Here is a 27498-nt window from a genome sequence, read left to right on the forward strand (position 1 = left end):
GTTCGTTTGCATTTTTGTAACGATAGCTTTCTTCGATGATGTTTTTTCCCAGTTGTGGCCATCTATGACTACTCCAAGGACAAAGAGGATGAGCTGTCCTTCATGGAAGGAGCCATCATCTACATAATCAAGAAAAACGATGACGGCTGGTTCGAAGGTGTCTGTAACGGCGTCACCGGACTCTTCCCAGGAAACTACGTTGAGTCGATCATGCACTATGCTGACTAAAAGAAAAAAAAAAAAACTCCCAAAATGGCACTGCAGTTTTGAACAGAGGTAAAACCGTGACGATGTACAGATGTATGCAGTCCAGCGATTGCAGTTCATACAGCTCCCATTTGAATGAATGAAGTGCCATGGTGAATTTACAAATGGTTTTCTTTTGGGGGCTTGTGCTTGCACGGTTTTGTTGTGCTCAAAAAAAAAAAAAGTGTCTCACAAAGAAGGAGGATGCTGAAGCTTTGGAAGACCGGGGTCTGTTAGTTTACACTGGACGAAAGGGAGGAGGTATAAAGACCTTTTTGCTACCACTGTTGCACCTGTGGTGGTCGGTAGCACTTTTCAAACTTTAAAAGTCACATTTTGCCTCACAAGAAATTACATACAATCAGAATAGTTTAAAGAATGCCAAGTAGATCTAGATTTAGTGATAACGTGTGTATGTTCAACCAACATTTCCAGTATTTCCAGTATGCAGTAGATACAGACAGTGAAGTATTACTACGATTTCATGAATAGATGAGGCAGTGTAGCATTCTCATGATAAAATGCTGCACAGACACTCCTAATCCTTTTTATTTGCACTGTAGACCAGCAGACCAACCCTTCCCTCCTTTTACTTACATCCATCTTACCTTAAAAAAAAAAAACATGAAAAGGACAAACATCAACAAGTGCATTAGGACACGACTGAATGTTCGATGCCGTCGATGTCCAAATCCACAAGATGTTTGAGAGGGAACAGAAGCAACCTCGAGTTGTGTATTTACTATGCTCTGTCGGTGGGGATGCCGTTTAAAAAGGGTGAACTGAGTGTATAGAATGCATTACAAAAAAAAGACAACAGTTTCTTCTTTCTGGTGGAATTTCTTCTTCTGTTCTCTAACTTGTATATAAACCGTAACGTGAGAAGCTGCCAGTACAGTACATTTGTCAGTTAGTGTGTTTCACCTGTGAGTTTCCATCAGCGTCAGTGAAGGTGATGCCAAGATTGGATGTTGTTTTTAAAAATCGATTTGTTTATTTTTACTTGAATATTCATTTTATTCATCACTCACAGTGCCATTTTAACTTGATCTAAGGTAAAGTGGCCGTGTATAAACATTTATTTTTCTATGTTCAGTCACAACTATATCATTTTGATCCTAGTTACTATATTTGGTGATGCTGTCCAGCTACTGTAGCAGAGCTCTGAGATGTTTCGTGCTTCGAAATGTGAAGCAGAGGAAGGACTAACCCGTATGTTTCCATGCTGTTTTCCATTGCGTTGGAATAGCTGCACTGATTAGTTATCAACAAGTGTGATGACTTCATGATTACCGTCATTGCTTTGATTTTTAACAGAAGAGTTGCTATCCAGAAGTATCAACTAACCTTTACACTTGTCGTCTGTTCTTTCAGTGGTTGCTGGTGTGGTGCTTTACACTGGTGCTCAATAACCATAATCACCAACCCAAACAACCTCAAAACAAGACTGCTCTACTCGATATATACTGTAGAAATGTAACAAGGGGTTTTAGACTCATTACTTTGTTCCAGAGGGTGAACATCCATCAGATTTGATTGTAATTGTCTTCAATCACCTGTGCATTTTAGTGAATGTAGGCAACCCAGCAGTAATGTATTAAAGCTCCAATCAGCCTGCTACTCACAGTATGTTTTTGTCTATCTACACACAGATACAGATAAAACAGATAAGTGTGTGCTACATATGAATGACACCTGCTAACTGCAGTGAAGGAGTGAATCTTAAAAACAGTGCTGACTTCTGTTCTGATTTCTACTACTTTTGCAAAATAAGATGCCTGCTGTTACAAAGTGATTGTTGGTGCAAGTAAAACCCGCTGTCAAATATCATTGAAGCTAATGTTGATCGCAGAATCTGTTTGTAACAAGCCACATAAACAAACATAATCATATATACTTTTGGAATAACATGCATTGAACATGCACTCTTATTTTGAAATGGATACACACTTCCTTATGTTGTGAGGGGAATATGATCCAGAGAGAACGTTTTCAGGTTTCCACACAGACTAGAAAAGACAATGACTCAAATGAACAGTATTCATTGAGACTCTGTGCATGAAAATATCTTAACGTCATTACAGTGAATGATTTGCCACTACATCCCTTTCTTGATTGTAGATTGTATTTTTTCCATCATGAGGTAATTTTTTGTGAGCAACAACCTTTTCTACCTAATGTATTTCTAGCTTTGCATTCGAGTTGTTTTTGTGTCAGAGACTGCTGAGGAAGGTTCACTAGCAGTTTGTATGTAAAGGATTAATTTATACTTTTTTCATAGAGAAATCATGAGACAACCACTGATGTGCAGAACTTTGTAATGTTTACCACTTAACGTCTAGCATTTCAGGGCATCACAGGTCAAGGCGCCTTTCTTTGATGTGTGTTTTCTTAATGATGAAACGTGTGGGGGGAAATAATCAGTAACTTAAATGTTCATGGGAACAGAATCCAATATTTGTCTTCTCCTCTCAGTTTGTACATAGGATGTGTTCATTGAAATTTATGTACAGTCTTTTTGTAATAAACAGCTCATTGAAACAATGAACAGAACTGTGTGTTTTGGGTGTTTAATGCTGTTGGAACAGGTGTAAAAATGTGTAAGTTGGAGAATAATAGAAGCTTTTAAAATCTGTTCTTTTGCCTCATAGGCATGTAACACTACTACATGTATGTGCATTACTAAAACATCCTATTATTGGCTCAATGTTAGACATTTGTCCAGACGTGTGTGCACAAGGGAGGCTAAAATGGGTAACCCTGATGCACAGGAGGCGGAGATGTGTCTTAAACTTCTGTGTGTCCAGGAGGAGGAGGAGGAGGAGGAGGGATGAAGTCAGGTGGTGGCTCATGTGGATAGTCTTCAACAGGACTGTTGGCTCTGTCTGCAAAGACAATCAACAGAATTAAATCCAGAGATTTGGGTTTTAGAGTTTAAAAATGCAGTATTTTAGGCAGACGAATTCCTATTTCATATTTTTGTTGAAAATTCCTGCTTTCCTACATTTTTCTCCATTGCTGTTGTTCAAAAGCAGCAGTATTCTGACCTGGGCCAGTGTATATAAAACTGCTCAAAGTAAAATTTTGGTCTTGAAGGTCCAGTGTGTAGGATTTAGTGGCATCTAGCAGTGAAATTGCAGTTTGCAACCATTTGAATACCGCTCGCATCACCCTCCCCTTCCAAGCGTGTAGGAGAAACTACGGTGGCCGTGAACAGAACGAACGGCCCTATCTAGAGCCAGTGCTTGGTTTTTCCACTCTGGGCTACTGTAGAAACATGGCGGTGCAACATGGCGGCCTCCGTGCAAGGGGACCCGCTCCCTATGTAGATATTAGTGGCTTATTCTAAGGTTTTGAAAACACAATGATTTTTATTTTCAGGTGATTATACAATAATTAAAACATACTTATAAATATTATATTCCATTTCTGCCAGTAGCTCCTCCTAAATGTTACACACTGGTCCTTTAAATGCCCTACATCAAAATTCTCTGTAATTTTGCCCTTATTCTTAGAGTTAAGAATAAATGCAAATGTTTTATTTTCAGGGAGAGTTCTGTTTTGGAAAAAGTAAAGGGGGGGAGGCAATTAGGAGTCTCTGCAGTCTGCACTTAATGTAAGAATCGTATATAAACCTTGCAAAGTGGCCTACTTTTACAAAAAAAAAATTCCTCATAAAACCATTCTTATTTTTTTAATATAGTTATGTGAGATAAGTTAAAGATAAGTCTAATGTGTAGACTTACCTTTGTGCGCAGCAGAGTGGAGAGTTTGCAAACTGGCTCTCTGCATTGCAGCCTGGTAGTTCTTGTACAGGACGGTCCCATACTGAACACAGACCGAGGACACTCTGTTTAAGTCTTTCCCAGTGATGAAATGTCTGTATATACTTTTTTGCAATTAGGTTGTGAACATCACTGCTCACATTAAAGTGAGTTGTGTTACAGTGTTGAATCTGACCTTGGCTGTTCTGATGGAGTTGACCCAAAGCAACAGTGTGTGTTCCTCGTCACAGCACAGGAACTTGATGTAGTGTGACTCCTTCTGGATGCAGGGATGCTGGAGAAAGAGTACAGGCAGAGAGAACAGTAATGTGAGAGGGGCACTCCCATGATTGAATACTGCACTTCCATAAAGTTGGGGGACTTGAGACATATTAAAAAAAGAATGGTCGAAACTGATGCAGCACAGGCTGAAATATCCTGACTTTTAGTCCCTATGGGTCAAGCTCCAGGAATACTGCATCCCACACTTCCCATAATGCAACTCGGTATCTTCTGGTACACTGTGCCTCCCTGGTAAATGCCCACGCCTTTCAAACTCCACAGCCCCAGTTTGTAACACAGGCTTTCTGTTATAAATGTGTAGTCTCAAATTGAGATAATGACATCACTATGACATCTTTGGGATTATTTTCTCAGTTTGACGAACCTCTTTCAGAGCCACAGAAGGCATCGTGCATCTGTTTTCGCAGGCTGAGTGGTACTCCCCATGACCAGTAAACTGAACTTGGTGTATACATTTGGTGGGAGTGCCTGTTTAAATGAAGACGCTGTATCTCTACTCTGAGTTGTAGTACACACCAGAGCCAGCAGAGGGAAGCCCATACCAAGCTGTTACTGCACTGTGGACCACGAGGCACAAATAACACTGGTAGAACTGTTAAAAGACCATTTTTGGTACCATTTTTTCACTGGGAATGTGGCTGATTAATTTGATTAAAAACACGCAGACAAAAATTGGGGATGTGACTATAATTCTATAAGACAAGAAACAGCACAACTATTGCAAACACTATATTTAGTTCCCATGGTTGAGGAGCACTTGTTTGACATACTGACAGGCTGTCCAAAAAATAAAATACAAAAATATGCAGTGGTTTAACAATCCACAGAAGAAACATACATTACATATAAGTGCTCTTTACCTCATTTTGGTGATCTTACCTTTAGCATGAAGCAGAAGTTGGTGGGAGCTCTGTATTTCTGTTTGTAGTTGTTGGTGGTGTAGATGTTGACTTTTTCAAAACGGACAAAACAGGCGAGATCACTGGAAGACTGTCGGACAGAGAAAAAAGCAAATAATCCCACTGACAGGTAGAAATCTGATAACATGGAACATATTCATATCGGAATACAAGTTTGGGCTAACTTAGGTGTTTATAGATGATAGTAAGTCTCCTGCAGTTATCCTGCAAATGTGCTGTGCACAGCAGTGCTCCTCAAAAAAAAATTCACACATCGGCACAGCAAAATATGTGTATAAATTACATTCATACATAAGATGCAGTTTTCTTTTTAACGTTAAAAAGCATTGCCAATCCAGAACAGTTTTACAATTCTATTTAAGAGGTAGCATAAATTAGAGTAGTCTAAATGCTGGCTGTTCATTTTTTTTTGCCTTGAAGTTTCCTGTCTCTCAATCTCATTGTATGGTAGGTATTAAAAATTAAGACGCTTAAAAAAAAACAACAAGTTAATGTGAGGCCATTTGTCTTTATTTCATTTTCAAAGAAAGTCAACATTTCAGAGAAACAATTTAGTTTTTCTCTCTAAAGCATTTCAACATTCCCTCCATTTTTAAGCAGAAACACATAATGTTCACACATTAAACAGCACTGACAAAGATGCTGTTTCACACTACAGTCTCCTGTAAGTGAAGGTGACCCGCAGAGGATGACTCATGACTGTTTTTCTGACTTTTTTTGCTCTTCCTGACTTTATCTTACTTCTTTATAAGCTTTTCTTCTTCCATCTCTTACCTTTTTTCCAACTCTGCCTGCTTGCTGGTCACAGCTCCATTATTCTCTCTTCTTCATATATGACAGTAGCTTTTGTGTCTAAGTCTTGTTGTACTGTAGTTACATGTGGTGCATTTCAGACTGCTGGAGGACTTCAGTTGTGCTTTTTTTCTGTCTGATTTTGGCCATTTCTCTTTCCCCTGCCTAATGAACTATCCTTTCCAGATCTTCCACTGCTTCATCCATGTGTCCTTGGCCTTGTATGATTCCTGCAGCTCTCTTATGTTTGTGATTTTGACATCTGCCTCGCACAGCTTCCCCTCCATCTATTTATCCCTCTTAGATGATTTTCTTGAGTTACCCTGCATGGGCGGCGTTTTTTTGCTCTGTCTCAATGACACAACGACATGTTTCTCTTTAACAGCGACGAGGCCTCAATTCACACTGTCCATCTTAATTTCTCCGGCTCTTCCTCTTGCTAGGCTGCTAGTGCTCAGATGTAAGCCATCGTATACTTCACATAGGGAAAAAATCTCTTGTCTCGTTGTATAAGGACTGCCGCCATATTTGTCTTATCCAGTTTTTTCTTTTAATTTTCTCCTCAACTAGACAGTTGTTAATAGTCTGCTTGAAAAAACCTGACACCATTTGTCAACATTGCAACATTTGGGGAAATTCACTTTCCTGATCCCTTCAATATGTAGCCTGGTTAGCTTAGCTTCAAAAAAATTGGAAACAGGGGGAAAGAGCTAGCCTGGCTAGCACAAATGAAGCTCTGTAATTAACACATTATATCTTGTTTGTTTAAGCCATAAAAAAGGAAGTTCAAGACTCTGTGAGAGACTATTTCTCTGTTGGCCCAGCTTAGCCTAAAGACTGGGAGCAGGGGTAAACATGTGCCTCGTGTAAAACCACAACTTTTCGTTTCTGAACAGAATAAACAAACAAATAAAATGTGTTAATTAATGAGCTGTAGATATGGTTGTAGTTGCCTTTTCTTTAACCTTTCCACAGAGCCAGGCTTGCTGTTTCCAGGCTTTATGTTACGCTAAGCTAATCGACTGCTGGCTGTAGCTTAACCTGCAGATGTGAGAGTTGTCAGTCTCTCTGCGTATTTCCCAAAATGAGTCAAAAGGAATATGTATGGCTGTACTTATGAACTGTATTTATGAACTTCATGTAATGGTTGTGTAATTGTATGCACCTCTCTGATCATGTTAACAACAGTGTTATCTAAAGATTACCAGGAATAACATCGGATAACTAAAACTGAGTATTTACCAGTTTCACTGTCACGACAACAGCCCACCACAATTTTCCCCAGGCTATGTGTGTAGGAGGTGGTTGCACTTACACAGGTCACTAAATGTAATCTCTCACCTACCTGTTGTCTCTAGAGCAACAATACATTGGTGTCAACAGTGCACCATCAACATCCCTGCATTTAAAATGAAATATGTTGTAGAATGTTTTTACTGTTCAAAAACTTCTTTGATCTGCCATACCTTTGTCTTTCCTTTGGGTACATAATAGATGCCAGAGGCCCTGAGCACGAAGTAACGAGGTTTCCAAACCTTTTTCCCATCTTCCTTTAGGTACAGCGTGCCCTCAAGATCAGGAACAATCAGAGTAGAACCTCCAAAATGCTCCTGCAGGGTCAGAGGACATGCAAAACTGAAATTAACACAGGATGGAGAAGAAAAAATCTTCGATTTGTAAAACAATGCACTCTTAGTCAAGTCAATGTATTTATAGAGGACATTTAACATTCCTACATGGAGAGAATTGCTATGGTCTCCAAATCCTTAATCCCTGAATGCCAACAACATGCTTGGATTTAGGAGTGAGGTGGAAAACATAATGGGCCAATGATCAGATTAAACTGACATTATTTATGTGGATATTAGAGACCAGAAGGCCACAAATCAAAATAAGGTTATGACCATGTACATGTGAAAGATGTTATAAATTGCTTTTATAAATTGTAACCATTTTCAGTTTGTGTAATGACATACAGCAACTTGACATATAGTTCCAGTGATATGGTAAGGCGTGAGCGTGGCACTGTAACTGACCTCGAGTAAGAGTTGTTTGGCTTGCTCGTTAATCCCACTCAGACATGCTGTCTTCTTTTTCCACATGTAAAACAACTTCAGGGCGAGAAAAGCATTGTTCAATTTACGGACTAAGAGTTAAACCGTGTAATCAAACTTTGGCAAGTTTATTTGTATAGGCGAGAAGAAAATGCATGCGCGTTCACATACCTGAGGGTCTGTGAACATCACATACTTCTGAGGTCTTGACACAAAATAGATTTTGTTTTCACTGTGGCGAGTCCACGCGGACAGAGGCTCCACTAAATATTCATGGTCCTCAAAGCCTCTTTCTGAAATGATGAGAAACCAGCCTTTTGAAAGTGCGTATCAATCTTCAGTCCTGAAACATGTGTGCAACAGTGTCTCCTGCCTCTGTGGAGGAGTTTACTCGCACATGCTACATGTGCTCGCCTGCATATGTGTACGGCATGTGTTCATCTCACCAATCTGCAGCTCAGGGTTGGTCTCGCAGAGGCTCCAGTCGATGCTGCAGTCACAGTGTGTCTTCTCAAACAGCTTGTCCAAAACCTCGCGGACCGTCTGTCTCTCATCCACCATCAGCGTCTTGGAGCTGCCGTCACTCATCAGCACCTTTACAATCAACTAGGAGAGGCAGCAAGCTCACTTACTTTAACTGTGTAGCTGCGTGGTGAAGAAAGACGCACAAAAACCTCCTGACTTTACCTTCCTCACTTTGGCTTCTTTCAGCTTCTCCAGAGCCAATTTAATTTTGTCTGCCTTTGTATGGGGTTTGCTCTGGAAGCATAATATGACAAGATCAATCATATCATTTTTTTTAAATAAAATTACAACTTCATTTTTTATGATCAGTGACAGATTCCATGTTACCATCTGCAGCACTCGAGGGGATTCAGCAGTGTTTGATGGTGGAGGAAGGGCAGCTGCTGGCTCAGATTCCTGAGTCATGGCTGACGCTGCAGTTTGATTATCTGTACCACTGCTGGTCTTTTTGGTTGATTTTGATCTGAGGTCAGCCACCAGAGCATCCAGGTCGTGGTCCTCCAGTTCATTAAGGGACTCTGTGAGGAGATAAGGGCGCAGTTGTGGCCTAAAGGTTAGAGAAGTGACCTTGTAAATGTCACTGGTTCAATCCCTGGACTGGCAGGACAAATCTACTTGGGCAAAATGAAACAGCCGCACTTGCAAGCTCCCTCATTAGCACTGCTGAGGTGCCACTGAGCAAGGCCTTTAACTACCAACTGCTGTAATGAAGCTGCTCAGTAGCCAACTGATTGTGGTTGTTCTGGGAAGCTCTCAGTGAAACTTCCCTGAAAAAATAAGATTAAAAAATGTTCATCCAGTTATTACAAAGGCACAACTCAGAGATGTGTGAGGAAAATAAAAAACTAAAGATTAGTTTCAAAGGTTGCGCTTACACAGCCAATTACGTTCATTGATGCATTCCCAAAATTTAAGACTGTTTTTCATTTAGCGAGACAAGGTCAACACATCTATTTGTTTGTACTGTAAAAAAGGCGAGAAAACAACATTTCAAGGCAAAAAACTTCAAGCTTCAGCTTTGCCTTTGAGTTTGTCCAACAGTAACTTAGAATTGTTTACTGTCACAATTTTTCATGTTAGAAATGAAGAGGCTTTCTGGAGAACTTTAACCAAAATACAATGCATGCTAGGTATATGCTAATCAGCTAACAATGTTTCCAATTTGATGAAGTGAAGTGAACATTTAGCTTGACAAATGGTCAACTCATCATTTCAAATAAAGGGACTCAACCCATGACTCATCATTAGGTTAGCTTAGCTTAAGACTATAAACAGGAAACAGCTAGCCCGGCTCTGTCCGAAGGTAGCCAAATCTGCCTACCAGCACCTTTAAAGCTCACTAACTAGCACATTATATGTCTCGTTTGTTTAATACGTACAAAAACCAAAGTGAAAAAAAATTGTGGGTTTTTTACGAGGGGCTATGTGCCGGACTATTTCTTGGTCGGGCACAGTGACTTCCTGGAGTCCCCACTGGTTGCCTGGCAACCTCACACTGACGACAAGACCCTCAGAGCTAGGATAGCTGTTTCCAGTCTTTATGCTAAGTTAAGCTAACCGTCTGCTGGCTGTAGCTTCATACTTAACGGACAGACATGAGTGGTGTTGATCTCCTCATCTAACTCTTGGCAAGAAAGCGAATAAGTGTATTTCCCAAAATGTCAAACTATGCCTTTAACTATTCCTTTAACACAACTTTCTTACTATGTATTGATCAAAGGTATACATTCTTTTCCTCACTCCCTTTTGTTGAAGCAAGAGGCTAGCTTGGTTTGTTCAGTTTGTTCAGTTTTTTCCCTCATAATTAAATTTATTTAGTCCCAGCAGTTTATAATCCTTATTTATGCCAAAGAATATGGTGGTGGTTTGTTTTTTTACAGTTGTGCCACAAGAATCCACTTATCCTTCATTTCCCAAACTGATTATATCCACCTGGTTTCTAGAGGTTGGCATGACCTTCTGGTACAAGAAAAAACAGTCACTCCCCATCTTCCAACAGAAATCTTATCACTGGAAAAACTGCCTCATATCTCTCCCACTTGCATCCTTCTACTTCACACTTACTTTCAGGGCAGTGTGACACTTGGTTGTGTAACATTTCTGGAACATCTGGAAACTGAAGCTTCATCTACCGTTCTTGCTTTGGATGAGAGCATCATCATCTGAATGAGCACTTACCATTTAAGTCTGTGAAGCCAATGGAGAAGGTGCTATCTATCTGTGAGGCACCTTCCACTTCTGGTGTGTCGGCTGCAGGCACTAAACTCTGTGATGAAGTAATGTGATGATAAATTAACAACATGTCACACCACCAGGGTCCCACTGTCTTGCGCGTAACCCAGAAATGACAGTGAAAAATGTGAAAAATGTAATATAATTGAATGTTTTAAAATACATTTTTACTCAGAAGTCATATCTTTGACAGAAGCTACACTTTGTAGTTTCAGATAACACTTGTAATCAAAAAGCACCCCAAATATCAGAGTGGGCCATATGTGTCCTTGAACTGCTCTGAACGGATGTTTAATTATGTAACATGAGCCTGTTATTTATCAGTGACTTTGTTTCCCTTCACTTTATCATGCTCCATTTTAAAGCTGTACCAATAATAGAGAACACATTGTACTCAGCTTACTGTGTGCATAGATAATAAATCATACGTCAGTTCATTAAGAAAAACTGATTTGTCAAAATTGTTCAGTTGCAGTCTCTCTCTCTCTCTTTTTTTTGGGAAGAAGCTGTATACATCTGATGCACACATCCAGACTGTGTCCCTGTTGAAGAATTTGAATATCGTGAAGAAAAGGGCTGATAATCCAAACTGCAATATTTTAATCATTAACAGGCTCAATCATATTCTATAAACAAGCTGGGCACACTGCCAGCATGCAGTTCAACCCTGATGCCTGTGTCTGAAAACACGTCGTCATGCTGGAGCTGCTTCTTAAATGACACCTCCGAGCTCCGTAAGTCAGGGTTTTGTCTTCTGGCTCCAAGGCAGTAAAGCAGAGAATGGACCCAATCAAGGCAATAAGTGGAAATACTTTCAATCCTCTTGTTTCTCAGACTCTAAGAGGATCAATGCTTTAATCAAAATGCCTTTTTTTGCAAACTCTGGTAATAGTCTGTGGAGTGGTGTTTGTCACTGTGATGGCTTTCCAAGAGGACGCATGCCAAAGTGACATATAGAGCCTTTTTCTGGTATGTCTGATGTAATGTTTTAAGATTGATCCCATTCTCAGGGCTGCACTCGTTTAGCATACATGGAGAGATTTGAAATGGACAATAATGAATTGCGCCTCAGGCTGAGGTTGCATCAGTTAGAAGCGTGTAATGTTTTTCTTGGCGAGCCGCAGATTTGTGATGAGCAGCTTATGTGTGCTTAAGGGAACCTGCGGCGATCGCCCACGGTCCAATCCAGATGCGATGACTTCACATCTCAGCGTCGCCTTGCATTTTTCTCTCTGAGGCTCAGTTTCACAACAAAGACTGCCATGTGTAATCAGATAATGTCCAGATTAGTGAGGTAAACATCAAGTGATTTGTCTGATTCACTTCTTGTAACCTGTCCCTACTTCAAAAGCACTGATGGGAACATTCTGCGAGAGTGTAAGAGTCTCGGCTCATCTGGTCATGTTTTGAGAAAGAATGCGACCAAAGATGTTTGATATCACACTGCTGTTTCTCACAGTTCCAGATGAAATTTACTAATGAATAATGGGACATATCGTCCAATGTATTTTTAGCCACGTTAGCAGCGTGGCTCTAAGGACGGCAATGGCGTTCGGTCAGTCCACCAGTTTTATTCAGACTGAAATATCTCAGCAACTGTTGGATGGATTGCCATGAAATTTTGTACAGACATTCATGGTTCTTAGAAGATGAATCCTAATGACTCTGTTGATCCCTTGACTTTTCCTCTAGCGCCACCAGAAGGTCAACAGTTTTGGTTTTCAGTAAAATATCTTAAAAACTATGAAATTTTGACATTTATGTCCCTATTAGGATCAATTGTAATAAATGTGGTGATCCCTTAACTTTCCATAGCGCCGTCATCAGGTCAAAATTGGAATGTGTCCAATACTTTGGTTTATGACCAAATACCTTCAAAACTAATGGCATTCCCATCAGCCTCAGCTCTACTTTATATGTAGTGCTAATTAGCAAATGTTAACAGGCTAAACTACAAAGGTGAATCTGGTTTATACCTGCTAAACATCAGCATGTTAGCATTGTCAGCATGTTAGAATGTTGATGTTAGCATTCGGCTGTGCTGTACAACTCACCTGAGAGAGGTGATCTATCTCTCCAAGCAGGTGACTGAACATGGCATCTATGTCGTCCATCTGAGAATGGTAGAACCAAACATTTTAGATTTTAGCAGCAGTACAGGGATTTAACACAATGTAGAACTTAGTGGCATCAGGAACTGAAAAACTTTAAATGTCACTTCAGTTTGAATTCGGTTTCTACCAGCAACACTTCTTGAATAGTTTGTCATGAAGCAAGCGGAAAAGTTGGGAAATAAACTCTACTGAAAGGCTTTCATAACAATTGACATTTTTGTGGTATGGAGATACAAACACTCTTGGACACTGCATGCACATGCACATATACACAGTTTGGATATGCCTTTCATAGCTGTAAAACAGAAAAACAATATGCAAAGAGTGTTTACTCATGCCACAGAAAAAAACTGAAATGTGATCAATTTCTAAATATGTTCACAGTTCCGAGCACTGCATTGTCATTGCCATGACTCTACAAAGTGACAAAGCAGTGTGTGCGGCAGATTAAAATGGTTTCCATGTTGCAAAGTCACACGTGTTTTTTTTTTAATCACCTTCCAGCAAACCAATGAGCCTCATCTTCAGTAAACTGTAGAGCACAGCGCTGGAAGAATACAGAGCTAAATTCACCTAAATCTGTTAAATATGTCACAGGTGAAGAAAGCAAACGTACCTCACTGAACATGATTTAAAACCTCCTCTGCATCATTCCACTGGCAGTACATACAATTCAGAAATACTTTCACATAAACTGCAACTTTAAAACGGCTTTTTTTGCTGAAAGACACCATGTGAGGTGAAGGCAAGCAGTGTGACGTTTCCCTTGAAAATATCCTAATATGAAGACTTATGAGCTTAACTCACTAAATAATCTGTGAATTTTGGGTGATGGCTCAAGCCAAAGTACATCAGGCAAACCTTTGAGGAACTCCATATTGCGGCGGCACCTTGCCAGCTCAAAAATACATCTGGCATGTGGTGCGGCTTAAAAAGCAAACTGAAGAATGAGCTCCCTGCTTAGTCTTTGAGACCGTTGCTATGTGTGGTTATCATTACTGTAAGAATAGATATTTATATATTGTAAAGCCACAGCAACATGCATAGAAACTAGAAACAGTACATATAAACAGAGGAAACAGCTAATATAGAGGTGGTGATGGTGGTACATTTTGTATACAGAAAGTTGCTTTTCGATCATCACCTGCTTCTCATCTGCATGTTAACTTATCACTTCACATATTAGAAGTTTTCTGATAGCTCCGCTGTTGTGGGATGCATAGAGTAGCGTGGACAAGGTGGACATGGTGCAGTCCTGCAACAAGCAAAATATCTGGAAGCACAAATGTACATGCATACGAATAACAAAATATACACAACGGACTGCAATGCCTATAAACGATCCATCACTGACATTTAAACTGGTGTTTGTTTGCAGTGTTTTCTGAGCTGAAATTAAACATTGTTTCTGTACATTTTCTGTATATAAGTTCACATATGTATAGTACATTTTCTGTTTGTATGGTTCCACCAGATACAACTTGACTGTAACCATGTTAATGTGAACATCACAGTTCATGCATACTGTGTCTGTTTCTTCATGTGGTAACGACTTCTCGCTTCTGGCGTTGATTATATTTTATGAAATCGCATTTTTTATCATATGCTTTGTTTTCATTCTTCTCTGTATCTCATTAAGTTGTTGTGTTATGTTGCAAAGCTTAATTCTGTAATTAATTAACCACATTCCACTTCACATATCGTAGTGATCAGTTTGCCTTCTGCTCAGTGGATGCTGGGAAAGGTTCCAACCCCCTGTGACCCTGAATACAATGAAATCTGTATTGAAGCAGTCAGTTGTATGTCAGTTTCGGTCTGTAAAGCCAATCCTCATTTCCTGTTTTCTTGTTAAACCTGCATTAACTAATTTTTTGGCCACTTGAAAGCAGCAGAAACAAGGTATAAACACAACAATGACATTTTATCAACTTTTAACGTGATATGGCGAACACGTAGCAAACAGGTGTGACATCCAGCAGACATGAGGCATCATGGCAAACCTCAGTCCAATATTCACTCTCCTTTTAGCTGTTTTGGTCTCCACCACCTCCTGAGGGAAATGTCTGCCTTTTGGTGCTGAGCAGGTGTACAATGGGTTTATCAGAGCAGCCTGCTGTGGCTGACAGAGCGGTGAGAGTGGACCAAAACAGTAAAGCTGCAGGCTGTAAAACCAAAACAATGAGCCGAAAGACGCTAAAACGGTGTGAACTACGTGATAATTCTCTGTGGGTTCCCTACGAGCAACCCCTTTCAAATACAAGTAGTCACATGATCCATTGTTAATATAAAAATATTGATTATAGCTGCTTTAATATAATGTTTTTTTTAGCCTATTTTGTTTTTCTTAATACTTGACAATCTCTTCACCAAGACTGCTATCATCTTTTCTTTATGTACCTTTTTCATAGTTGGATCACATTGTGATCTAGCTGGATATATCATAAAGAGTGAATACATTCTCAGAAGTGAAAATGAGTCTGTTTGGCTTTGTTTAACTTTACGCTGATATATTTTATACATTAAAGCTGCAGCTCGAGGTATGCAAAGTGCATACGTCCATCTGTCCTGCTCTTTATTGCTGTCTGTACCACAGCTTGTTCTTCTTCATACGCACACACACACACACACACACATATCTACACATGCAGCCTAATGTGTATATACACAAACAGAAAGACATACAGTACACAGTCCTGCCTGTGCTGTTCAGTCTCATTTTGTGTTTATGCTGAACAGTAAACAGACCATCCATTAAAATGTAATGAGGTAGAAGGGGAAGAGTGGAGAGGAAGGTTAGTGGAGTAAGTATTGTTTCCATATGAAAGTGAAATTTTTGGAAGGTGAACTTCACCTTTGCGGCCTCTCAGAACTTCTGCATCACATTTGAGAGAGTCAGTCTTTACCTGTGTTTCCGTGACTTCTTTCTCATATGAAAAACACATAGGTATATTTTCACTATTAATTACTGGTACTTCAGTGATACTGTATTTGCATTCCCAGGCATGTGTTCATCAAAGCATGCATTACACAACCACATTTGTTTATGAATTCCATGCTCTCATCAGGCATGTCAGATCGTTGCTGCCGTCTCCCACTGTGGTCTCACACATCAACGAGGCACCGCCAGGAGACAGGCAGGCAGGCAGGCAGGCAGGCAGGCTAACAGGCGGACAAGCCAAAGCCTGAGCACAAAAAGCGCTTTATTGAGACTTATATGCATGAAGGGAATCAGAAAGCATTGCCTGCTGACAGTAAACCAACATGTTTTCTCTTTTCTTGTGGTCGAGAGCTTCTTACCGTTTTCTAATTAGTTGCACAACCATCCATTGGCTGCTGTGAGAGGACATGTGTTTGTCCTAAACAAAGCTGATGTGACTGCTCAAGTATTTAACTCTTAAAGGGACTAACAGAAGGGGGATATATATATATATATATATATATATATATATATATATATATATATATATATATATATATATATATATATATATATATATATATATATATATATATATATATATATATATATATATATATATATATATATATATATATATATATATATATATATATATATATATATATATATATATATATATATATATATATATATATATATATATATACATACATTTTTAACATAATAGTTCTAGATGGGTCATTAGCATATTTGTATTTTATTGATTTACTATTCAGTTGCCATGATACACATCTATTACTCATAAACTTCTTTTAAAAAAACCCATTGAAAAAGTCTTACCTTTTCTGTCTCTTTCACACATGGGAGCATTATGAAGTGTGTGTAAAACTTTCATAGGCAAGTCTATAAGTAACCACATGACTTTGCCTGCACTGCCCCTGCACATAGTTGAACTTCCTGTGAAATCAGGAAGTTGACCATTATATACTTGCCTCTTCTCCTCATTTCTCACAGGTGTTCCCACAGATTTTGCCTGATTAGACCTATCCTTGATTGCCTGTTAGTTTTGTTGTACCTGTCAGGAGGGTATATATTACACCTTTGTGATTCTTTTTAGTATCATTAGTTTGCTGACATCAGCAAACAAACTTTTGTCTTTGCCAGTGCTTTAAAAAATAGTAAAACTATTTATTCCTGTCTTGCACTGTATTGTAACAGCAATATAATTCTTATTCTCCTGTTTATTAATGTGTTTTAGCTTATTTTTATCTTCTATTTTATGTTTACTTTTAAAATAAAATCCTGTTTATGTCTTTTTATTTCACCTTGTGTTTCTTTTATATCTTGTATTAATGTCTTTTTATGTCTAATGTAAAGCACTTTATATTGCCATGTTGTTGAAAGGTGTTATGTAAATAAACCAGCCTTGCCCTAATGAGGTCTAATCAATCAGCATAACTGAAAACACCTGTGTGAGTTTCCAGGGCCTTTATTCACTTGATGTAAGGCAGCAACGACTTACAGGGTTTGATAAAAGAACTACTCCACTTATATATATATATATATATATATATATATATATATATATATATATATATATATATATATATATATATATATAGTGAAATGGACAATCTCAATTAACTGTAAAATACAGAAAAAAGACTGTTATAGTATAACTTTTAAAGTATAACTATAGTATAACTAGAACAACTGACTCTGGTGATAATAGCAGCACTATGCATAGTGCAGACAGTGAAAGAAATGTGTGAACTCCCATAGTGCGAAAACAGTTGTTGACACTGACAGCCTCATGAAGTTCTGTGGTGGTTGTGGACTGTCTTTCAGTTTCTCTGGTCTCTTTTTAAGCATAGAATTGATGTCAGTAGCTGCACTCAGAATCATGTGTGGTCTCACTTAACCTAAGTGAGTAAATTAGTAACTGTGTCTAAATGTGACCCTGTTATCACCAGCAGCATTTGTGTGTGTGCGTGCACATTGCAAGTTTCAGCCCTTCAACAGTCGTTTTAGAAAGTCCAAAATCCCCAACTCAATATGTTCATTATGTAACTGTTTATGAGCATTTCTGAATGATTTATAACAAACTACTTCTGAGAGGTGGAGGATATACATACTGACTTGCATATATTCAGTGTGTGTGTGTGTGTGTGTGTGTGAGAGAGAGAGAGAGAGAGAGAGAGAGAGAGAGTTCCATTTTGCCATGAAAATGACAAGAGAGGGAAACATTTAAGTGTTTCTAATGTGGGTTAAAGCTTTAATCAAAGCCATGTGGGGTCAGGGAAGGGAAATGAGAGTGGTAATAAACTGTAATAAAGTTTACAGGAGAGGCAGTTTTGGCTCCAACTTTACAATATTACAGAGTTGTGTTTTAAAAGTCCTACAACTGCACCCTAATCCAGTACTACAGAAGAGATCAAAGCTTTGAAGCCATATAAAGCAGAAATTTTAATTCTGACAGGGCCTGTTAAAAACCCACAGGGCTGATCCTGTCATCAAAATGAAGGAAAACAGAAAGAAAGAGCTATTTTCCATTTGAATAAGATAGTTTTACATGTGAGAAACCCTGTAAACTGAATCTCTGAAATTCCACTGGACCATTTAGAGCTTGGTATGAAGTTATGCTAACTGTGCACACAAAACTGCTCAAGAATGACCCGCTGGAGTGTGAGAATAAAAATAACATGAGCATTGTCCAAATATCTACCACATGCACAGCTTCAATTGGAATGGAGTGTCTCGGCAGAGTGGAATGTCCGGGAAAGCTACGGGTTAATTTAAGACTAGGAGCAAAGCCTGTTGCCAATTAGGAGCAGTGAGCGCCACATGTGGGCTAGACGTAGCTGTCTCCAGAAGGGGCAAAGGGGGCAGAAACCGCGGTGCGCGCAATGGAGACGAGCTGAATATCTGTGCAATCACTTGTTCAAGATCAATTGGCAGTTACATGTATGGACAGTAAGTTGAGGATTTTTTTTCTCTTAAAGAGATGATCAAACAAGATCTACTGGGCTGAAGGATTAATGCGCAAAAGGGGCCACCATTCACCCGTGGCCTGTTTTCATTTTTACCTTTCAGCGTTGCAACATGGCACACATCTCCACCATATTTTTACTCTGTGTAACATCTGTACTCAGTGGAGCAGAGAGCGTACCTGAGATCTGCCGGGGGGCGCGCTGCTTCTCTGGCCAGGACTGGAGCAGACCGTGCGTCGGAGCGCACTGCCAGGGGCGCACGGAGACAGTAGCGTTCCGGCGGCAGTTTCACCACGTTGCACAATCCAGACAAGGGCAAGTCCACCCGAGTTACCAACAGGATGCTCATTTCAGTCATCACCAAGCCCAGAGCGCGCCGTTAGCACCGTACACCATCATCCAACCTCAGCCGGGAAGCTTTGCGCAACAAGCGGGTACGGATGGCACCAGGAGGACGAACCCGAGAACCATCACGGCGGAGGTGTTCCATCCTGGCTGTGCCGGTGGAACCTGTCCGACCACTGTCTCTCATCGCCCGACGAGTGACGATAGTGCAACACGGGAGTGCAAAGGGATTGGATGTAAACTTCCCCTCCGGATGCGCCAGAAGCCCAAGCCTTGCGTCGGAGAAGGTTGCGGTACGCACGGAGGAGACGACGGGAGAGCAAACTCTTCACCGGTTCATGTGACAGACAGAGCGGCGCAATTTCTGGATGAGCTTCCAGACTTCGGGTCGGAACCTGGTGCATGGATACAGTTGACATGTGACATGAAACCAGGTCAGTATCAGCCTGTGAGTGATTAGCCACAAAATGGAAAGAAAGATTAACTAATCAAATCTAAACTGCAGCTTTCTCAGTGAGAAAATAATTATCACTTAAATTGCCATGTAATAGTTTTTTTTTTTTTTTTTTGCCACAGGGAACAATGAGGTTCCCAATGAGGATGCTCTTGTATTACAGCTGCAGCTGTCTAAGAGCCAGGAGAAGCTGGTTGAGGCCCTCAGGGGCCAGCAGGAAGAGGTTAGGGAGCTGCAGAGGCTCCTCAGTGAGCAGCAGGGGACGCTGGTCAACCAGCAGAGAGAAATACTGGATCAACAGAGAAGGATGTATGAACAGATGGAGCAAGTAAGGCTGCTGTGGTGATTGATAATGAGGGAAGTGTTAATAGCTGGTGGTTTTGTTATTGGCCAGTGATTAGAGAAACATTTATTTAGATGAGGTGGATGGAAAACACCTGACCTACAGAAGTTTTATTTAGTTAGATGACGCTGACCTCCCTGTGGAGGAGCTATCCCATATGGGGATCAGAGGAAGAAAATGTTCTGTCCCATATTCGAGCTTAAAATTAGGACAGTTATGCACAGAGCTGACTAATAAGGGCTGCATAGAATAATCATACATTTTGTAGTTTAATTTGTGTATTCATATAAGTTAAAAAATTATACTTTGTTATATATATATATATATATAAATATATATATAAACAATTTTTGTTTTGTTTCTACTTCCAGGTTAAAGCCCAGCACAAAGCATTGATGGACAGCATCAAACAAACATCTTTCCAGAACCTGCAGGGGGAGCTAGACAGTCACATGGAAACCTTGAGTGGGCAGGCTAGAGCCCAGCTAGCACAGCAGGCTCTGTCTCTCCACAAGGTGGACATGGAGGCCAGCGTGATGGAGGTGAGCTGCATATTGAATCAGGAATCAAGGGTGTACTAGTGTGTTCAAAATGTAGTGTATTAAAAAAAAACAAACCTGACAGTCAATATGATACCAGATGTTTCCATCTTCACAGACCTAACTAATTTGTAAGTAAAGGCACTGTGATAAAAGTTATTTGTAACTAAAGGAATGAACAAAAACGACTTTACTTTCATGCCAGCCATCATTTTGTGAGAATATGTGTCTGTTTTTGTTCAAGTTTGGAACAAACTCTATATACACAGACCCAGAGGTGGAAAGTAACTAAGTACATTTACTCAAGTACAATATTGAAGTATATACTTGAGTATTTCCATTTTCTGCAACTTTATACTTCTACTGCACTACAATTCAGAGGCAAATGTACTTTTTACTGTACTACATTTATTTAAATTTGATTCATTTGACTCTAATTACTAGTTACTTTGCAGATTCAGATTAATAATACAAAATATAATAAAAAAAAAAATGTATTATTGTAGGTTAAGATAAGACTTTACAAGCTACCCAACAGTATCTAAAGTAATTAGAATTAGCCCCACCTTTACTAGCTGCAATATTAACATGAGGTACACATTAATGCGTCAATAATTATAATTCAATAATATAATATACATTTCATACATAAAATGTGCCATATTGCTGAGTACTTTTACTTTTGGTGCTTTAAGAAAAGGTTGCTGCTATATGTTTGTACTCTTACTTAAGTAAAATTTTAAATGCAGGGCTTTTACTTGAGTATTTCTACACCGTGTGGTATTGCTTACTTTTAATAAAGTAGAAGATGTGAGTACATCTTCCACCACTGCACAGATCTGCTGCAACAGATCTACTGCAATAGATCTGTGCAGTATAGAATAATCTAAAGTTCTTACATTCATACTAGCATGTTGATATTCTTTATCAAATTTTAACAAAATCGAATTTAATTTAACATAAACTTTGTCTCAACCTACTTCAACTAGCATATATTAAATGGATTGGACAAGTAAATAAGATGTCGGCAATATATGACATCTGGTTAGCTGCTCTACATTGCCGTCTTTATGTGATGTAAGGACCTGACTGTGATGGTTGATGCCATCAGGTGGGTCGCTCCCTGTTGGCCTGTGGGAGCTGCAGTCCTGAGGAGTACTGTGGCTTCAGCAGTGGTCGGCCTCGCTGTGAGAAATGCACCATCTGTCCTGCCGGCTTCTTCCTGGTCGCCCAGTGTTCAGTCCACGCAGACAGAATCTGCCAGGTTAGCACTACTATATTTTAACAGTATGACAGTTGAACACGTGGACATAAACAGGACGCATACAATATGATTTTAACTTTAGGCATGGGGAAAAAAACAAAGCTTGTGGTGATGGGTCCCTGAGTTACTTTCCACTGTTTCACCACTGAATACTATCTAAAGTAGAATTGTCTTGACAGATAGAAAAAGACTAAAGAAACAAGAAGCAGAAGACAGGACAAGAACGCTATCAGGTTTAAATTTTAACCCCCCTATAGATGGCAATGAACTTTGGTGACCTGTTGGTCCCATGGTAAAAGGGTTCCTTTTACAAGCCCCAGGGTTTTTTGTTATATTTTATTATTTGCACAAATAAAGAACCTAAGACCTGCAATAACTGATTTTTTGGCCAATTGGGGGCAGTGGAAACAAGCTGTAAACACAACACTAACATATTATCACCTTTTGAGTTGAAATGGCGAACTTGTTAGAGAACAGTTGCTTATTTGGTGTACACATATAGCAGGCACGGAGCAACGTTAGCATTAACTTGGAGTCGTGTTTCTGGCCACCTGGCCAACAAGTCCAACTTTCACTCTCTTTTAGCTCTGTTTTGGTCTCCACCAACTCCTGAGGGAAATATCTGGTTCTTTAGCTGCTAAATGCTCCACTATGTTCACCAGCTAGTCGCTAACTTTGTCTGTCTGCAGTTTGGTGCTGGGCAAGTACTGTGCAGTAGGTTAATCAGAGTTTTTTGCTGAAAACAGCTGACTGCTGCTGCCGAAAACTATGCTATGAGAGCGGATGAGAATGAACCAAAACAATAACGTTGCAACCAAAACAATGAGCTGAAAGACGCTATAAAGCTCTGTAGAGCTGACGGGAACTACAGACTAGGGTGACTTTCTGTGCATTCACCACTATGAGCAATCCCTTTCACATACAAGTAGTCAAGTATTAATTATAGCTGTTTTAAAATGTATTCAAAGTATACATTTATTCATCATTGCAGGACAGAGATGAATGCCTTGAAATAAATAATCTGTGTGGAGATCAACAGAAGTGTCTCAATACTCCAGGTAACATGAATTACTGAGAACCTTTGTCAATATTGCCTGCATTTGATTACAACTCTAATTTCTCTAAAACTGTACAATTACAAATTGCCAACATTCCCACATTTTTTATTTTTACTGATTATTTATAGTTAGAGACAGTGCTTTCAGACATTGAAATAAGGTTTGAACTAACACTCAGCTCTTTTTTCCCCTATCTTCAGGTGGATTCAGGTGCCAGGGCATGACAGAGCGAGAAGCCAACTCAGGAATGTGCGGCCACGGATACTTCTACAACTCGGACATGGATGAGTGTCAGGCCTGTAATGAGTGTGATGGAGAGCCCGTGGCTTCACCTTGTACCTTCAACACAGACACTGTCTGCTCTGGCCCTGCTGCTTCTGACAGTGCCCTCTCTCTATCCTGGGCCGGAGATGTGAGTCTACCTGGTGCAAAAGGCCACATCCTGGCTCACGCTTTCCCTAGTGTGCAGCTTCACATCCAGGGAAGAGGTGATGTAGGTCTGGTGTCCGCTGAGGACGGACGCCTGGTACTCAGGCAGCATGGTCTGGTCTGGCTGGATGAGAATCTCTCGGTGAGCCATGGCTGTCGTAGCTTCATCCAGGTGTGTCTGCGTATGAACAACACAGACGGCTCTGAGGGTCGTGACCTCAGTGGCGTTAGGGTCGAGCAGCAGGAGGGAAGGTCGCTCCAGAGCGTCAGCATCAGCGGCGTAGCAGAGGTCGCTCCAGGTCACCATATCTCCCTCTTCTTCCGGAGCGCCAGCCACCACTGTAACCAAAGCAGTGAAGGTCTGCAGCTGTACGACACTTCAGCATCTTCTCTTAGTCTCCTCTGGCTTTCTCATGACACCGGGGCTGTTGCCATGACAGCACAGGCCACGGTGTCTGCACATTACCATACAAACTATCGCCCGGTCTTCCGCACCACCTCCACCTCTGACCCTTACGTAGTAGGGCTGACTCACGACGGCCGAGGGATCCGTTTTGCAGAAAGTGGCACTGTGCGTTTTGTATTTCAGCAGGCGTTGTACTCTATGGGCCAGGCGTGTGTGAGTGAAGGCTTCCAACTGTTGGCGTACCTCAACCGTAACGGAACCGGCATGGAGCTGTGCCGTACCTTCAAACCAGGCGTCCACTATCGAGACACATCCATATCTCTGTCTGGAGCGGCTAAAGTTGGCCCTGGGGACACACTGGGCTTTGAGATCCTCTCTCCTGCTCAATGCAACGTACGTTTCTTTGGCGATGAGACGGGCATCAGTACTCTCAGCTTGGTTTGGGTCCCCTCTGCTATCTCTTCCTCTCTGTCTGCCTCCGTGGCTCACACCGGCCTTCCCTCAGGAGCAGTTCGAAACAAGCTGCTGTTCTTTCGCCAGACCAGCGCTCAGGTGTCCCAGATGGGGCTGCTAGGGAAGGGATCCACAGATCAGAGACATGATTTTATCTTCAGGGAGAGTGGCACAGTCAGTGTGGCTCTGGATCTCAAACTCATTCACTCCTGCAACCTGGTTAAGGTGACTCTTCTAAGGCGAAGTGATCCAGAGGGGTCAGGAGGAGGCCGGGAGGCAGAGGCAGCCCGACCCGTCCCTCTGGCCCAGCAGGTGGGTGGTCAGATGCCTGAGGGCAGCCATTGGGCCAGTGTGAGCCTGCGGGCATCTTTCCAGGTTCATAACGGCACAGCAGTGTTCTTCATACTGGACTGTGTACGCGGAAGGGTCAACCAGATCAGCCACCAATCAGGAAGTGGAGTGTCAATCCTCTGGGTGGCAGCATAACCTAAGTAAGACAAAACTACCATGTTGTTTTTTTAATATGATTTCCAGTTCAGTAGAACAGATGTTAAACCATTTATATGATGGACTAGTTTCATTGGTTTGATTTTAAACGAATAAGACATTTTGGGAAAGACATTATTTGTTTTCTTGCTGGGAGTCAGACGAGAAGATTGACACTACTCTCATATTTGCCTGTTGAGTATGAAGCTACCACCAGCAACCTGTCAGCTTAGCTTAGCATAAAGACTGGAAACAGGGGGAAACAGCTAGCCTGGCTCTGTCCATGGCTCTGCTATATCTTGTTTGTTTAATACGTACAAAATGCAAAGTGTAAAAGCAACATGTTGTGATTTTATGCCATGCTAGCTGCTTTCCCCCAGCCTTTGTGCTAAGCTAAGCTAACCGTCTCCTGGCTTTAGCTTGATATTTAACAGACAGATATAAGAGTGGTGTCGATCTTCTCATCTAACTCCCGGCAAGAAAGTGAATAAGCATATTTCCCAAACTTTGAACTATTTCTTTAAGCTGCTTAATTTTGTAGTGAGTAGCCAACAGCTAATTTGTGTTGAAAAAAAAGCTTAAATATGGACTTTTATTTAAAAAAATTTTTAGCATTGTGCATCAATCATTGTATTTATATTAATGCAAGTATTAGTATTGTGTAATGATTTCTATTGAAGTGCAAATGATTGCTCTAAAAAACTGTGTTTACCTGATAATACAGGAGGACAGTTTTGAACTTTCTCACACTTGAGTTTTCTGCTTTTTTATGTTCAGAAATTCCATGTGTTGTACTTTGTCTGTCTTTTATTTATGTAATTCAGTTATTCTGTTGACGCCAAAGGACCTGTAGATCATTCCCACTGTGACTACAGCATTTTCTGCTGTCACCAAAAGCAGTTTGCTGGTGCTGGTTTCATTCAGGAGTGTGTTTTTTAAGAGCATGTGTTTCATGTTAGCCGCCATTTTCTAATGTGAATATCTACTGCATGCCTTGTTTAATGACCACTTTCTGCATATTATGGACTTAAAGAGATATGTGTTTCACTAAGCCCCTGTTGACATTAAACTGTCCTGGAGAGACAGCATCCTATTCTAAATATTAACACCTTAAGATATAGTTACTGGCTACTCAAACTAAACTGTAATAAAGTGTATATTTGATGTTTTATATTAAATACAATACAAATAAATTAGTTTTGCCTGATTTTTTGCTGCTGCCTCTAGACTCTGCTCACTGTGACATGGAGTGTCAGTTAAAGCGAGACTAACTTTTTAAACAAGAAATAACATTTTTTCTCTTAAATAAAAACTTGAATTGTTAAACACTCAGGGGTTTCACCTCTACAGCCTAACTTGGTCTGGTATGACTAGTAGCTAATGTTAGCTAACGTTAGAACACTTTTAGAGAGATATTGCTGTGTAACTGAGTTATTTGACTGACTTGTGACTCTACTTGTTTTACTGTTACTGCTATTACATTTTTGCATTTTCCATTATTAGCATGTTTTAGCAGTACCATTTAAAGTAGTTATTAGGACACACCCACTAGTTATAAGTGTGCTTTAGTAGTAGTAGTAGTAGTAGTATTAAGTATCCACAGCTAGTCCACAATTGAATAGAATATTTCATAAACTTTCTAAATTTTTCTTACTTATTCTTTTTAAGGTAAGCTACATCAGGATCACAATCACAACAAACTATACCACGTAATATTTCACAGGGATGCACTTGTTCTTTGCACAGAACATGTTTCATCCCAAATCTCTGTATAGAGCATTTAGAGACTGATACTCTTGCACGTACTAATCCTATCATGTATGGGTTTTTCCAATGTGCCGCAGTCTGAGACGTGGAGACTGAATTGCACACGTTTGCTCTTGGCAGAAGCTGCCAGGTGTTTCCTATTACACATCAAAGCAAAGAGGTTCTTTATCATGAATTTAAACAGTTGAAATTATATTAGCCGGGTAGTTAACCTCTTAATGGCCTTCCTACGCACGTCCACCAACAACCCATCTCATTCCCAGAGTGCTGCTCTGCTTTGGCACAAGATCAAAAAGCATATTACGATCGTGGGCATATGTTCTATGAAAACCAGTAGACCAGTTGATGTTACTATTTCAGCCTTTGAAGTCATGACCTCCAGGTTAGTGTGTGCTATAGACTATTAAATAAATCATGACTTTTAGGGAATCAGTGCCATTAATATGCAGGTTTGTGTCTCGAAGGTGCTGGTATGGAGTCTCTGGGATCAAAAGAGTGCCGACACAACCATTTCCCACTTCGGTCATCTAATTCTCTCAAGTTCAAGGTTGCTTGACCAGACTGTTACCATGAATAAAACATGCAGCACAGTTTATGAACTAAGCCTAAATCTTTCTCACGACTTTTGTCAGAAACTAGACAGAAGAACAAAGACAATAACCAAACCTGAGTTGACTAACAGAGCAGAAAAAAAGCATATCTTGAGACAAACTGAAGCCACCTCCAGGCTGATGGATGACCGGCTAGGTGAGTTATGGTGGTCTGAGGATGATAAACGTTTAAGGAAAAAGGTCAGAGCCCCACAGTATAGAGAGGGGAGCTACGTCTGGCAGGACTAGTTGCCCTAACACATTAGCACTCTGGATAATAGAGTACAGATGGAGGGAAAGACAAGTGTGTCGAGTAGGTGTGGGTGTGTCTTTAGGCAGTGCATGCGTTTGTTTGTTTGTTTGTATGCATGTAGGCTTTTAGAATTTAGTTTACGATTCTCAGTTAATTTTCACGGCCTCCAAAATACAAAAGAAACATCCTGTGTGATATATTTTTAAAGAAGAATGACTATTTAATTCATTAATCAGTGAAGTCTTGCACCA

The 27498-nt window shown here is 40.2% G+C and overlaps 3 protein-coding genes across 7 annotated transcripts in view; 2 read left to right on the forward strand and 1 right to left on the reverse strand.

Moving 5' to 3' along the window:
* abi1b (abl-interactor 1b) overlaps positions 1-2794 on the forward strand; it is a 27311-nt gene extending 24517 nt beyond the window's left edge. For all 4 annotated transcript variants that reach the window (XM_044218681.1, XM_044218679.1, XM_044218682.1 and 1 more), the window contains one exon: positions 53-2794. In XM_044218681.1, coding sequence (XP_044074616.1) covers positions 53-228 — 176 coding nt within the window. In that variant the 3' untranslated portion in view covers positions 229-2794. The remainder of the gene's footprint in view (positions 1-52) is intronic.
* On the reverse strand, positions 2638-19172 carry LOC122886460 (amyloid beta A4 precursor protein-binding family B member 1-interacting protein-like). 2 transcript variants are annotated; one of them, XM_044218689.1, is made up of 13 exons: positions 19040-19172; positions 12891-12950; positions 10783-10870; positions 8932-9122; positions 8767-8838; positions 8526-8685; positions 8251-8372; positions 8062-8136; positions 7492-7635; positions 5193-5303; positions 4207-4305; positions 3993-4074; positions 2638-3131 (listed from the first exon to the last, which is right to left on the reverse strand). In XM_044218689.1, the coding sequence occupies exons 2-13, from the start codon at positions 12948-12950 to the stop codon at positions 3034-3036; spliced, it is 1302 nt and encodes a 433-aa protein (XP_044074624.1). In that variant the 5' UTR covers positions 19040-19172; the 3' UTR covers positions 2638-3033. The 2 variants fall into 2 exon arrangements, with proteins under 2 accessions (XP_044074624.1, XP_044074623.1); XM_044218688.1 differs by lacking the exon at positions 19040-19172 and adding an exon at positions 16711-16782.
* On the forward strand, positions 18610-25844 carry si:ch211-252f13.5. Its single transcript, XM_044218678.1, has 7 exons — positions 18610-18843; positions 18964-19639; positions 19782-19987; positions 20374-20544; positions 21653-21805; positions 22797-22863; positions 23064-25844. The coding sequence occupies exons 1-7, from the start codon at positions 18715-18717 to the stop codon at positions 24635-24637; spliced, it is 2976 nt and encodes a 991-aa protein (XP_044074613.1). The 5' UTR covers positions 18610-18714; the 3' UTR covers positions 24638-25844.
* Positions 25845-27498: the final 1654 nt, after the last annotated feature.

The sequence above is a fragment of the Siniperca chuatsi genome, linkage group LG13, assembly GCF_020085105.1.
Source record: "Siniperca chuatsi isolate FFG_IHB_CAS linkage group LG13, ASM2008510v1, whole genome shotgun sequence".
Classification (NCBI taxonomy): domain Eukaryota; kingdom Metazoa; phylum Chordata; class Actinopteri; order Centrarchiformes; family Sinipercidae; genus Siniperca; species Siniperca chuatsi.